The 13,417-nt window shown below is 37.4% G+C and overlaps 1 protein-coding gene and 1 pseudogene across 1 annotated transcript in view; both read left to right on the top strand.

Moving 5' to 3' along the window:
- Window positions 1-10,078, top strand: part of FMR1NB (FMR1 neighbor) — a 40,053-nt gene extending 29,975 nt beyond the window's left edge. The window contains exons 5-7 of the mRNA XM_015590552.1: window positions 3,613-3,764; window positions 9,086-9,146; window positions 9,979-10,078. Of these exons, the coding sequence (XP_015446038.1) occupies window positions 3,613-3,764; window positions 9,086-9,146; window positions 9,979-10,078 (313 nt within the window). The remainder of the gene's footprint in view (window positions 1-3,612; window positions 3,765-9,085; window positions 9,147-9,978) is intronic.
- LOC112481051 lies at window positions 5,477-5,595 on the top strand (annotated as a pseudogene).
- Window positions 10,079-13,417: the final 3,339 nt, after the last annotated feature.

Raw genomic sequence — 13,417 nt, 5'->3', positions numbered from 1 at the left:
GGATGAAGCCCACTTGATCATGGTGTATAATCTTTTTAATACGTCGCTGTATTCAGTTCGCTAGTATCTTATTTAGGATTTTTACATCTGTGTTTATGAGAGTTATTGGTCTGTAGTTTTCTTTTTTTGTGTTATCTTTACCAGGTTTTGGTTTCAGAGTAATATTAGCCTCATAAAATGAGTTCGGAAGTATTGCCTTCTCTTCGATTTTTTTGGAAGAATTTGAGGAGAATAGCTATTAAATCTTCTTTGTATGTTTGGTGGAGTTCACTGGTGAAGCCATATTGTCCTGGACTTTTACTTTTTTGTAGGTGTTGGATGATTGTTTCAATTTCCATACTGCTGATCAGTCTATTTAGATTTTCCAGTTCTTCTTGATTCAGTGTAAGAAGGTTGTATCTTTCTAAGTACTGGTCCATTTCTTCTAGGTTATTAATTTTGATGTTACATACTTTTTCATTGTATTTTTGTATGATCCTTTGTATTTCTGTGGTGTCTGTCATAATTTCCCCTTTTTCATCCCTGATTTTGTTGTGTCCTTTATTTTCTTTAGTGAGTCTAGCCAGGGGCTTGTCAATTTTATTAACTTTTTCAAAGAACCAGCTTTTTGTTGCATTTATTTTTCTGATACATTAATTAATTCATTTGTTCTAGATCCTTTGTTTCTTTGAAACTGAATCCACATCTCTTCTTTGCTCCTAGATCTAGGTTCCTAGGAATTCCTAGAGAAAAGAATTCTCATAACTGTATAGATCGGTCTCACCAGAAATTCCCAGGGGGGCCACTTAGTGTTTCCAGCCACACTACTCTACTTCATGTTTACAAATAGTGTGCTGACTCGCCACTCTGAGCTTTTCACACAGTGTACTTACCCACTGATTGAAATACTCTTACACATCTCCCCATCTCCACTCTCCTTTATGTGGCTCACCCCAGACAGGATGCAGACCTCAGCTTATATGTCACCTCTAGGAAGCTTACCCAAACCTCCTGCCCAGACTATGTCAGGCTTCTTCTCATTTGTCTCCTACCAATCTACTTACCTCTCCTTGGATTATCTCAATGTGATATAGTTATCATCCTACATATCTGTCTTCCCTTCTAAATTTTAAGCTCCTCGAAGGCAGGTCCCACACCCTATTCATCTTTATGTCTATAGTACTTATAATAGTGTTTATTTCATAAATGAGCAAATGTGTCAGTGAGTGAGTGAATATGGAATAAGTTGATCTGTACATTTCAAGTGTGAGTATGCTGGCCAGGATATATGACATTTTATATGAAAAGAAGAAAATCACCTCTAGGACATTGAACAAATCATGTTACCCCTACTTTTCGCCTTTGGCATTCTCATTAGATATTGGGTAGACTATCTAACTTTGGATCTCAGTAATGAATATTAGAAAGCTGAACCTAAAACCAAGTCTTTTGCCCCTAGACCAGTGTGGTGGGCTTTGAAATAATAAGGCTTTGTTACATTTTTCTTTGTTAATTAAGGTGAAATGTGTACCATTAAACTTAAAGTAAAATCTGTGAATAAAGAAAGCATAGTTATTTTAATCATATGAAGTAACATATTGAAGTTACATCTTTGGAAAAAAGATAGGTCCCCAATTTCTTATTGAAAATTCTGAAATTCTGAATTCTAAATTTTAAAAATCTAAATTTTGAATTCTAAAAATTCTGCAAACCTGAAGCTCTTTTCCTAAGTCATTTGGCAGCAAAACCTGATCTGACCTGACCTGAGATACTTTCTTGTTGTTACGTAATGCTTAGAGTGAATATTCATATATTTCGTTATAGAAATATAACTGTGTTTGATCATGAGATGCTGCCCCAGACCCCATGGGAATATCATGTAATATTCAGCACATCATGTCATATTACCACTATAAAATCCAAAATATTCTGCATTCTGAAACACGTCTGGCCCTAGGGGACTGAGAACTATGTAGTTGTTTCAGTTATTATTTTTTGAGACTGTAGTTAACAGTACTGCAACATAAAGAGGCCATAGGTAAATCATATAAATATATTTTTGGCCTTCTCCCAGTATTTCATTTATGCTTGGAGACTTTTTATGATTAATTGAGAAAAAGCTATTTATTTGCTCCATATCTGTCTTACCTAGTGTAGCTAGGTGACAGCCCAGTAATGCAGTTTTAGGGGAGAAAAGTGAGTATTACCTTCAAAGTCATCATTTTAAAGGCAGGCTTATCTATCTCTGGGCCCCACATGCTCAGAACCTGGGTGTTCTGTGTAGCTAAGTAGCACCATCAGGGACCATGCGCCTTATTCTGTACACCTAGCATTGAGCTGAGGGTAAGAATATGTATTTGTCATTGCCTCTTCATGATATTACACACAAATGTTTATTTTTTGAATTTCCATTCTTACCTTTGCTTTGAGTATTCCTGTTTTTCCTCCTTGGCTTGGGTTTAGGTCTTTAGAAAGTGAAAGCTCTATAAAAATAAAAATCAACTAATATGTCCTGAGCCCTCATTGGTTACTAGGTTCTACGAGGTATAAACAGTTACAAGGTAAGGCCATAGCCTGAAGTTATTTCCAGATTCCAGTGAGGGAAAAGGGACAGGTTAGCATAGTAGGTGGGAGATTGTGCTTTAAATTTAGACAGGCCTGGCTTTGAATCCTGGCTCTACTACTGAGTAGTCTGGTGACCATGAGCAAGTTGCTTTCCTTCTTGATGCCTCAGTTTCTCCATCTGAAAAATGGCAATGATGGAAATGGTACCTGCCTCATTAAGTCATGAAAATTAAATAAGATAGTGCACATGAAGTGTTTATACACAGGCCTTGATGTGTAGGAAGTCTTTCATACTGTTATTACTAATCATTATTCGCTAATGCTACAGTGTGGTCTAATTGAAAGAGTCAGACAGACCTGGATTCAAATGCTCACATCTCTGTTCACTAGCCGTATATGACCTTGGATGAGTTATCTTATACTTCTCTGTGCCCCAGTTTAATTGCAAAATAGAAAACATAATATCCACCTTATAGGATTGTTATAAGGTGTAAATGAGATAAGTTATGTAAAGCACCTAGCCAAGTTCCTAGCCTGTGATAGGCTCTCAAGTATTCCCTTTTACCCACTGTCCACACAAATGCAAGGAAGTACAGAATTGAATACCAAATGGTAGCATTAGTGGGCGAAAGTGCAAAATTATAAAATTGTACATGATAATGTATTGTGAACTATTACTATTTAGTTTTGAAGTTCATAGGAGGGAGGAATCCCCATAGGATAGGAGTGAAAGGGAAGGCTTTTTAGATAAATAATAGATAAGCTGAGTCTTGAAGGGTGGGTGACATTGATGTCAGCAGAGGGAAGTAAGATAGCATTCCTGTTGTGGAGGATCAAATGATCAAAATGATGCTGTATAGAGTAATAATAATGGTTATATATAATGATAAATATGTGGGGGCCAAGCATAATACTTTCTATCGGATTTGTTAAATTGATGAGTTAAACAATCACGTTGGAATGTGTAAACAGTTATGTGAGCAGATAGCCTTTTCCTTATAACCTACCATTGTTATTGTTCTGTCACTGTGGAGAAATAAGATTTCACGTTGAACTTCTATATTATAGCAAATGGGCCAATCCTTTACGAAGAAAAGCTAATCGAATGTTAAAGGGGTTGAAGAAACAAAAAAACAAACCGAAGAAAGATCCCCCACTGTTAGAGGCAGCAGTGGAAGATGAGGAAGAACTGAGTGATAAAAAGAAGGAGGAGACCAAAGGTAATTGACAATAGGATATAAAGTTGAAGTAATTAATATTTGATACTTGTTACTATCATCTTGGTTGGATTGATGCTTATTTTTTACTCCACAAATGCTTGGACCATAGGAGTATTGGCCTTTGAAATGATGTTACCGCTAGGGACATTTTGATGTTAGGAAGGTGGGCAAGAAATGTACCAAGTGGTTTGGGTGCCACATTATTTGTTATACATAGTTCAGTCCTTCAGGGAAAACGAACAGATGGAATCTGCCCCCTCTGACTCTGAGGCTCCACAATAGACACTCTTACTGAAAAATGGCCGCAGTTCACTGTGGGCGTTGACTACACCATATCTCCATGGGGAAGGAGCATAGCCTCAGGAGTCTGACAAATCTGGGATCGAATCCTTGATACAAGCTGTTAGTTTCAGCTACTTGTTCCCCAAACTTACACAATGCAGTATTAGAAGTGGTTAAGAGAAAGGATCCCAGAATCATATACCAGGGACTACCTGGGCCTCACTTGCACAGGTTTACATATTTCCTAGCCTTGGCCTGTGTCTCCTCCTACTATGATAATTACGAAGGGCCAAGTAAGAATAAATGGTTGGTGAGAAAAGAGGTATACTTCAGGGAATAGAGTACTGGACTGGGAGTCGGGAGACCCGGGCCATTAACTTGTGGCATTTCTGTAGGCAAGTAACTTAACCTTTCAGCTCCTTAATACAATCAGCTGAGGTTTCTGTGCACCTTAAACAAGGTAATGTATGTGCAGATGCTTTGAAAATTGCAATGTGTTACTCAAATTTAAGGTGTCCGTTTCTAGCCTCGGTTACAAAGAAGCAGAGGAATGGAATAACAGACCACTGAATTTAGTGTCAGGAGACTCTGACTCTAGCCCCAGTTGTGCCATTATTTAAAGTGGGAGCTTGGGCAAGTCCCTTAACTTTCCTGGGCCACAGTTTATAAAGCTGTAAAATGAGAGGTTTGGACTAGATGAGTAGGAAAAGTGACTTATCTTAGAAGAAACAAAAGAAAATCCTTATACAAGGTATTATATATATATATGTCTATGATATTATTCATGTAAGGTAATGTAAGTATGTATAATAATCATACATGTATATTATTACACATACATATATAGTACTTTTTATAAGTTTAATGCAATGCAATACATACATACACGTGAATGCACACACGCAGACACATATATGACATCATAACTAGATTAACAAAAGTTGATTTCTGTAGGCCAAGCATAGATGTTAACTTTGTTACTCAGAAATTGTCATTGTAATGGTATTTGCTATAGGGTATTTTGTCTGTGTGCCTCACAGTAATATAAGATGATACAGTGGTAAAATGGAAAAAGATAAGTTAATCATAAGGTTCAATATATAGAGTTTGAGAAATTTGTTGCAGTCATTTCCTTTTATAAGAAAGTATGATATATATACATACATATATATACTAGTCCTTTCAAGTTGTTTAACTCTCCTTCATTTTTTTTCCTGTAGCATTGCTGCCCCGTTAAGAAGAATGCAAAGCATTCAGTGCACAGGAGACTGTCTCACTCATCTAAACCTGATGGAGCATATTAGAAGGATAAAAATTAGTTCATATTGTTGTCATGTTTACTTCCAAATATAAAATAAATAGTTCTGTTTTTCTGCATCAAACCAGAATCCAAATTCTTTTTTGTTAAAAATAGTTTCTATAGAGTTTTAGTATACGACTATGCCACTATGAACGTGCCCAATCTCATCTGATCTCGGAAGCTAAACAGGGTTGGGCCTGGTTAGTATTTGGATGAGGGATCACCTAGGAATACCAGGTGTTGTAAGTGGGAAAAAATTAGTTTCTGTAGAGTTTTAAAAACACATGAAAAGCACTAGTGGGATTTGAGGTCCTAGAGAGTGATGTGGTTTTTGCAATTTGAGTTGTATTATCAGTATATACTTCTGTTGGTGTTAAATAAGGCAGAGATTTCTTGTTGTTATTTACCTTTCAGCAAAGTGAGTAAGAACCAGTGATCACATTTCATTGTATATGATACTGTTTGTTTTGGGGAAAAGAGGTAAAAATATTTTATAGTAGGGTTCTTCTTTTTTATGATTTATAACAGTTTTTCACCATAAAAGTAGGATACACTCATTGTAGAAAATTTGGTAAATAAGGTCTATATAGAAGAAAGAAAAAAAAATCAACCATAACCCACTATCCAGAGCCAAACACTGTTGTTATCTTCTGTTTACTTTTAAAAGACAACAACTGTTTTCCATGACATACACAAATTGATTTTTTTTTAAAAAAATGTATATCTATTTTTATGATTAGCTTTGCCCTTTTGAAATGTGTGGGGCTTAAGTTTACCTGGATTTGTTGCTCATTTATTCAACAAACATCGATTGAGCCCCTGAGCAAGGCAGACTTGGCCTTTCCTTCATAGAGCCCTACAGTCCAGGTGGGGAGGAAGCCAAGTAAAGAGGTAGTGACAGGGTTGTGATAGGAGGAGCACCAAGTCCTCTGGGAGTGCATAGCAGGGACACATAGCTCAGACTTCAGGAACAGACATAAAATGAAAAGAAGGATCAGTAGGTGTTTGCCATGTAGCCACTGTATGGTGGGAATAATGATTCAGGGACAAAAACCTAAGTGTATGAAATATTTGGAGCACTGCAAGTCATTCAGGATGATGGCAATTTCGACTTAGATGTTAGATCAGAATACAAGCCATATTACAGAGTTGGGTTTTATCCTTTGAGCAGGAGGAACCAATGAAGTGTTTTAAGTGAAGGAACGATATGCTTAGATCTGTATCCTTAGAGGTCACTCTGACTATTCTGTGGAGAATTGGAAGTGAGCAACCTTCTGGTCAAGGGAACCAGTTGTGAGGCTGCTGTATTAACATGGATGAGAAAATATGGTATGCTGGACTCCGGTAGTGGTACTATGGAGAGAAGTAAGTAGATTCAAAAGTTGTTTAGCATGTAGCGTCACTAGGACTTGGCAATTAATGTATGTATGGGGATAAAAGAGAGAGTTTAAAGGGGAGCATGAATTTCGAGTTTACAGTGATGGGCCAACTGGAAAGAAATGGGATAATGAAAAGGAGGGCAAGTTTGGCAGGGGAAGATGAATCATTTTTGGATAGGCTTGAAGTGCTTAGGGGCCATCTAGGTGGAGATGTCAAGTAGGCAGTTAAATATGTGTTTCTGGAGCTCAGGAAAAAAGGTCTGTTTTGATATAAAAGTTGAGAAATCATCAATATATAGATGATAATTGAAGTCACAGTGAATGGTTTAAACTGGAAGAATAAGTAAAAAAGTTAGTGGAATAGAGTGCACAGGAACACAAGCGTTTAAAGGATGGTCAGAAGTGTTGTAGCTGTTAGTGGAGACTCAGGGAAATGTGAGGATAAGCAGGAGAGAGCAGTGTAATGAAGTCCAAGAGAATGGCAGGAGGGAGTAATCGACAGTATCAAATGTTGATTCATTTCCATTGAATTTGGTAACATTGGCATCTTTGGCAATAGCAGGTTCAGTGAAAAGGCAGGAGCAGAAACTAGAGTTGCAGAGACTGAAAGGTAAGAAAGTAAGAGTGTAGACAACTTGTTGAAGAAGTCTGGCTTGAAGGGAATCAGAGAAATATTGGTACAGTGATTGGTAGTATAGGATGACGAGAAGAAATTTTTATGGTCGGAGAGGCGAGGAACGTTGAATATAAAGGTTGGGGAGGTAGGGAAATTTCATCCTGCCCTCCTGATCCCCACCTTACTATGCTTTGTTTTTTTCCATAGTATTTATCACCTTTGAACATACTCTATAATTTATTTATTATGCTTATTATTTATTATTTGCCTCCCCTACTGAATATAAGCTCTCCTGGGGCAAGACTTTTTGTGTGTTTTGGTCGGTAATGCATCCCAAGTGCCTAGGACAGTGTCCAGCATATATAGTAGGGGCTCAATAAATAAAATACCTATTGGACAATTACGTTAGAAACAGATATTTTTGTGGGGTTCTCCACTTTTGCTGCAATGAACGGGCATTCCAAAGTGAACTGAAATCTTAGAAAAAAAGTCAAATCATAGAACAAGTGATCACGAGAGTTCAGTAAACAAGTGGTTGCTTTTAAAGCTAATCCCTAATAATCTGGTATTGCTGCTCTAAATTAGTGAAAACTAAATGAAAAAGAACAACCAAAACAGTTCTTTGGGTAGAAATAAGTAAAACAACTACATAAGGAAACAAATACTTGAGAATATAAGATTGAAATTTTAGCAAAGCAGCTGCAATGTATAAAGAAGATAAACATAGTCTGAAGCAGTACTTTGAAAGCAATGAAGAGCTTCTGCAGCGGTCCTCCATCTAAGAGATTAGAAGCTAGGTCACAGGGTTTACTCAGGGGAGACAATGTGAGTTTAGAATGGCAATTGAACAATTAGAGATGCAGCATAAACGCTGGACCAGACGTGAAAAGTTGAAGCAATTGCGAGTGGTTATCACTAAAGATTAAAAGCCAAAGAGACCCTCACATATGCGGGAAGGAAAAAAGGCTGTTCAGAGTGCTGTCTCCAACACTAGTGCCTAATGCACTAGTAAATCATGGCTGCAAGAGATAGGTGGGTAGATCAGAATCCCGTCACTAACATGCAAACCTTAAGAATCACAATGATTTCCCTGAAGCTATCACCATATCTGTTCCAAATGAAAAGACACTAGATGAGAAGGACCTCTGATGCAGAGCTCGAACTTAAACTGATCAGGGTGACTGCTCATTCTTCCCAACTCCATCACCAAATGGTCAAAACCACCAAATGGTCAAAACCAGAGATCTTTCCACCTTAGCCCCTGGCCACTCAGACACTGGTAGAGAATCTGGATAAACGTCAAGTTCAGTGGCTACGAAAATGAGGACGTGACCACTTTTGGATATCAGCAGCACAGACGACGGAGAGTCTCCTTAATATAAAGACTTTTCCTTTGTATAATAAAGACACATTTTATTCAGTACGGTATTTTATGAATTCATATGTTTTTTATTATTATTATTATTAATTATTATTTTATGGTGACATTGGTTAATGAAATCCAGTAACTTTCAGGTGTACAATTTAACAGTAAGGCATAAATATATTGCATTACATGTTCACCTCCCATAGTTAGATTTCTGTCACCACAGGGCCAGAAGATGACAGGGCTTTGAGGGCCACGGGGAGGTCTTGGCCTCTCACTCTGGGTGGCATGGGAGCCGGTGAGGAGTTTTGAGCAGAGGTGGGATGGGACCTGGCTTGTGTTGTAATAGAAGCACTTAGGCTGTTGTGTTGACAATAGACTGTAGAATGAATGGCAAGAGGCGAAGTGAGGACACCAGTGATGAGCCTGTTTCAGCAATGTAGGTAGCTCAAACGAGAGTGAAAGCAGGTGAGAAGTGGTGTCGAGGGAGTCTAGGGTTATTTTGAGGGAAGTATCAATAGGACTTCCTGACAGATTGAATGCGAGGTGTAAGAACTGGAGGGGCGGAATTGCTTTCGCTACTGACCTGGGGAAGGCCGCGATAGAGGCAGATGCAAGGGGACAATCAGGAAGTTGTCATGTTGAATCTGAGATGATTATTAGATATTCAAGTGGAGATGTCGAGTAGGTTGCTGGATATATGAGTTGGGAGTTTATAGCTGCATATAAAACTTTGGGAATTGTCAGCCTGTAGATGGTATTGAAAGCCACAGGGTAGAATGAATAAGATAGTTAAAGAAGAGGACCAAGGCCTATTGCCTGGGACATGCTAAGATTGAGGTAGGGAGAAAAGGGACAACTAGCAAAGGAGACTGGGGGTGTCAGGTGTGGTAGGAGGGAAACCCAAAGTGTATGATGTTCTGGAAGTCAGGGAGGAAAGGAGAAAGGTGTGATCCATGATGAAATACTGCCGAAAGGTCAATAAGATGAGAGCTTAGCCTTGAAGGCTTATTAATATGTAGGTCATTGCAGACCTTGAAGAGTGGTGTGATGGATGGAAGGAGTGAAAGCCTGCCTCAAATGAGTTTAAGAAAGACAGACGAATTCGAGACAGCAGATAGAGGCAATTCTTGAGAGAGATTTTGTTTCTGAGAGGAACAAAGAAATCAAGCAGTAGTTCTAGGTAGAGGGAGTGAGACTGAGGATCATTGTGTTTTTTTTTTTTAAGGTTATGAATCTGAGGAAAAACGAAGATAATTTTCCCATTTCAGAGGTTTATTGACGAATGCAAGATTAATGCAGATCGTGTTGAATGAAGATGTGACATGTCACATGGAAAAAGAGGGTGTAGAGCAGCAACTTTCCAAGTGAGGTCCCTGGAACAACATTACCATCACTTGGGGATATCTTAGAAATGCAAATGTTAGGGCCCCAACCTGACCTACTGATCCAGAAACTTCTGTGCTTTAACAAGCCCTTCAGGTGAATCTGCTGAGCACTGAAATTTGAGAGCCTGGTGTAGCTTATCGTTATCAGGTGAGTTTACTTCGAAATCATCAACTGAGAATGTCTCCATTTCTTTATTAAGTGGAGAAGGTATGTTTTTCCCCCTCTCCTTTCTCATCTCTATGTTGTTTAAGTGTCCCCACCCTAAAGGAAGGCTCTGTTGGGAGAAATAACTGTATTTGTATCCTGATGGGAACGATTCTGGTAGAAAAAACGATGATATAGGAGAGAGGGTATAAAATTATTGGAATATGTGCTTCAGTAGATGAGAATGGAAGGATCTAATGTGGAAGTGGCATGAGATAGGAACAAAGAACTCATCTATGGTAATAGGCAAGAAGGCAGACAGCATGGGCCTAGAGGCTGTGGCAGTGGAAGCCTGTGGAAGGATCTTACTGATTCAATTTTCTCAGTGATGTAGGAAGCAAAATCATCAGCTGTGAGTGAGGATGCAGGAGTTTTGGCATGCTTGGCAACACATCCTGTGGCCAATACTCTATGAAAACGGTCACTCTCAAACATTGCTCGTGGCAGTGTGGAATTAAAATGACTCCTAGGGAGATAGCAATATTTCTATTCTTTGAAACAGCAATCTCACTTCTAGTAATTTAGCCTGAAGACGCCCCTCCAGAAATAGGAAACAACACACGTGCAAGGTTGTTTATTGCGCCATTATTTGTAATAGCAAAATATTCTAAATAACCTAAGTGACCATGCATAGGGGACTAGTTGATGGAATATTCTGCAATGGTAGAAATACTACAGAAGGTCTCCACAAGCTGACATAGAGTGATTTTCTGGCTACATTATTAAGTGAAAAATGCAAGGTACAGGAGAGTTTATGTAGTATGCTATCTTTTGTGTAAGAAAGCAAAGGGAATGGGAATATATACATATTTTTATAAAAAGACAATGATAAACCAGAAACTAAGAAAAATGGTTACACATAGGAGGTAGGTAGAAATTGGGTAAAGGGAACAAGGATGGGGATAAGATTTCTCTGAGTATCTTTTAGTATAGTACTTCTAAATAGTCTTATTGAGATATAATTCAATACATAAAGTTCACCCTTTTAAAGTATACAATTAAATGGTTTTTAGTATGTTTGAAGTTTTGCCTCAATGACCACCCTCTCATTCTAGAATATTTTCATCAATCCCAGAAGAAACTCCATACCTGCTAGTCATCCCACTTGCCCTACTTCTCCCAGCATTTGGCAACCACTAGTATACTTTCTGTCTCTATGAATTTGCCTATTCTGAATACTTCATATAAATGGAATCATATGATATGTGATCTTTTGTGTCTGGCTTCTTTCACTTAGCATAATGTATTCAAGGTTCATCTAGGTTGTAGCATGTATCAGTACTTTTAATAGCTCAATAATATTCCATTGTATGGATAAAGCCTTTTGTTTACCCATTCATTAATTTCATGGACATTTGGGTTGCTTCCAGTTTGGGGCTATTATGAATAATACTGCTATGAACACTCATGTACAAGTTTTTGTGTGGACGTATGTTTTTATACCTTGTGAGTATATACGTAGTATATACCTGGAATTTCCAGGTCATATGGTACTAGTATGTTTAACAAATTGAAGAACTGTGAAACTAGCAATGTATGAAGTTTCTAATTTCTCCAATTCCTTGCCGACATTTGTTATTTTCTGTCTTTTTGACTGTAGCCATTCCAATATCCATAAAGAGGTATTACATTGTGGTTTTGATTTCTTTACATTTCCCTGATGATTGTTGAGGTTGAGCATTTTCTTGAGTGTTTATTGTTCAAACCCTTTGCCAAGCTTTAATTTTTTTATCTTTTCATTATTCACTTCTAAGTGTTCTTTACATATTCTGAATTAGTCTCGTATATGCTTGCAAATATTTTCCCCTATTCTTTGAGTTTCCTTTTCACTATTTTGATAGCGTCTTTTGAGCCACAAAAGTTTTTCATTGTAACGAGGTTCAATTTCTCAGTTTTCATTCAGTTGCTTATGCTTTTGGTGTCATATTTAAGAATCCATTGCCTAACCTAATGTCGTGAAGGCTTACTCCTAAGTATTCTAAGATTTTCATACTTTTACTCTTTATATATGTGTATGATTCATTTTGAGTTTATTATTATATATGGTATGAGGCAGGTGTTGAAATCCATTCTTTTGCATGTTGGGAATGCAGTCGTCCCAGCACCATTCGTAACTGTCTTATCACTCTTGTTGAAAATCAGTTCACCATAAATGTAAAGCTTTATTTCTAGACTCAATTCTATTCCATTAATCTTTATTTCTATCCTCACCTGTACTACACTGTCTTTTATATTATTAAAATTATTGGGGTGACATTGGTTAATAAAGTCAAATAGGTTTCAAGTGTACAGTTCAATAATACGTTATATGTATGTTTCATTGTGTGTTTACCACCCAAGATTAATTTCCTTCCGTCACCATATAGTTGACTTCCTTTACGCTATGATCTCTCCGCTCCCCGATTTCCTTCTGGCTGTACCACACTGTCTTGATTAATCTTGCTCATAGTGAGTTTTGAAATCAGGAAGTGTGAGTCTTCCAACTTTGTCCTTTTTCAAATTGTTTTGGCTTTTCTAGGCCCCTTGTATTTCCATATGAGTTGTAGGATTTGCTTAATAATTTCTGAAAAAAACAGTAGCTGGGATTTGGGGAACAATTTCATTGACTCTGTAGATCGTTTTGGGGAGAGTACTGCCATACTAAAATATAGTCTTTGAATTCGCAAGCAGGATGTCTTCTCGTTTATTCAGGTGTTTAATATCTTTCAATGATATTTTCTTTTGAGCTTTCAGTGAACAAGTTTTGCACCTCCTTGTTTAGATTTAGTCCTGAGGATTTTATTTTATGATGCTGTTGTAAATGGAATTGTTTTCTTAATTTCATTTTGTTTTTTTAATTTATTTATTTTTATTTTTTTATTGCTAGCATACAGGAGTACATTATTCATATATCGATCTTATATCCTGATAATTGTTTGGTGAGTTGCTTAGGGTTCTATATATAAAAGATGACACCTTTTATATACAGGTAGAGCTAGAAAATATAATTTTACTTCTTTCTTTGTAATCTGGGTTCCTTTTATTTTATTTTATTTTTCGCCTAATTGCCCTTTCTAGAACCTCCAGTACAATGCTGAATAGAAGTGGTAAGAGTGGACAGCCTTGTTGTTCCTGATG

Source organism: Pteropus alecto, unplaced genomic scaffold, assembly GCF_000325575.1.
Source record: "Pteropus alecto unplaced genomic scaffold, ASM32557v1 scaffold275, whole genome shotgun sequence".
Classification (NCBI taxonomy): Eukaryota; Metazoa; Chordata; class Mammalia; order Chiroptera; family Pteropodidae; genus Pteropus; species Pteropus alecto.
Note: the sequence above shows the minus strand (reverse complement) of the source record. Positions and strands in the feature narration are given on the sequence as shown.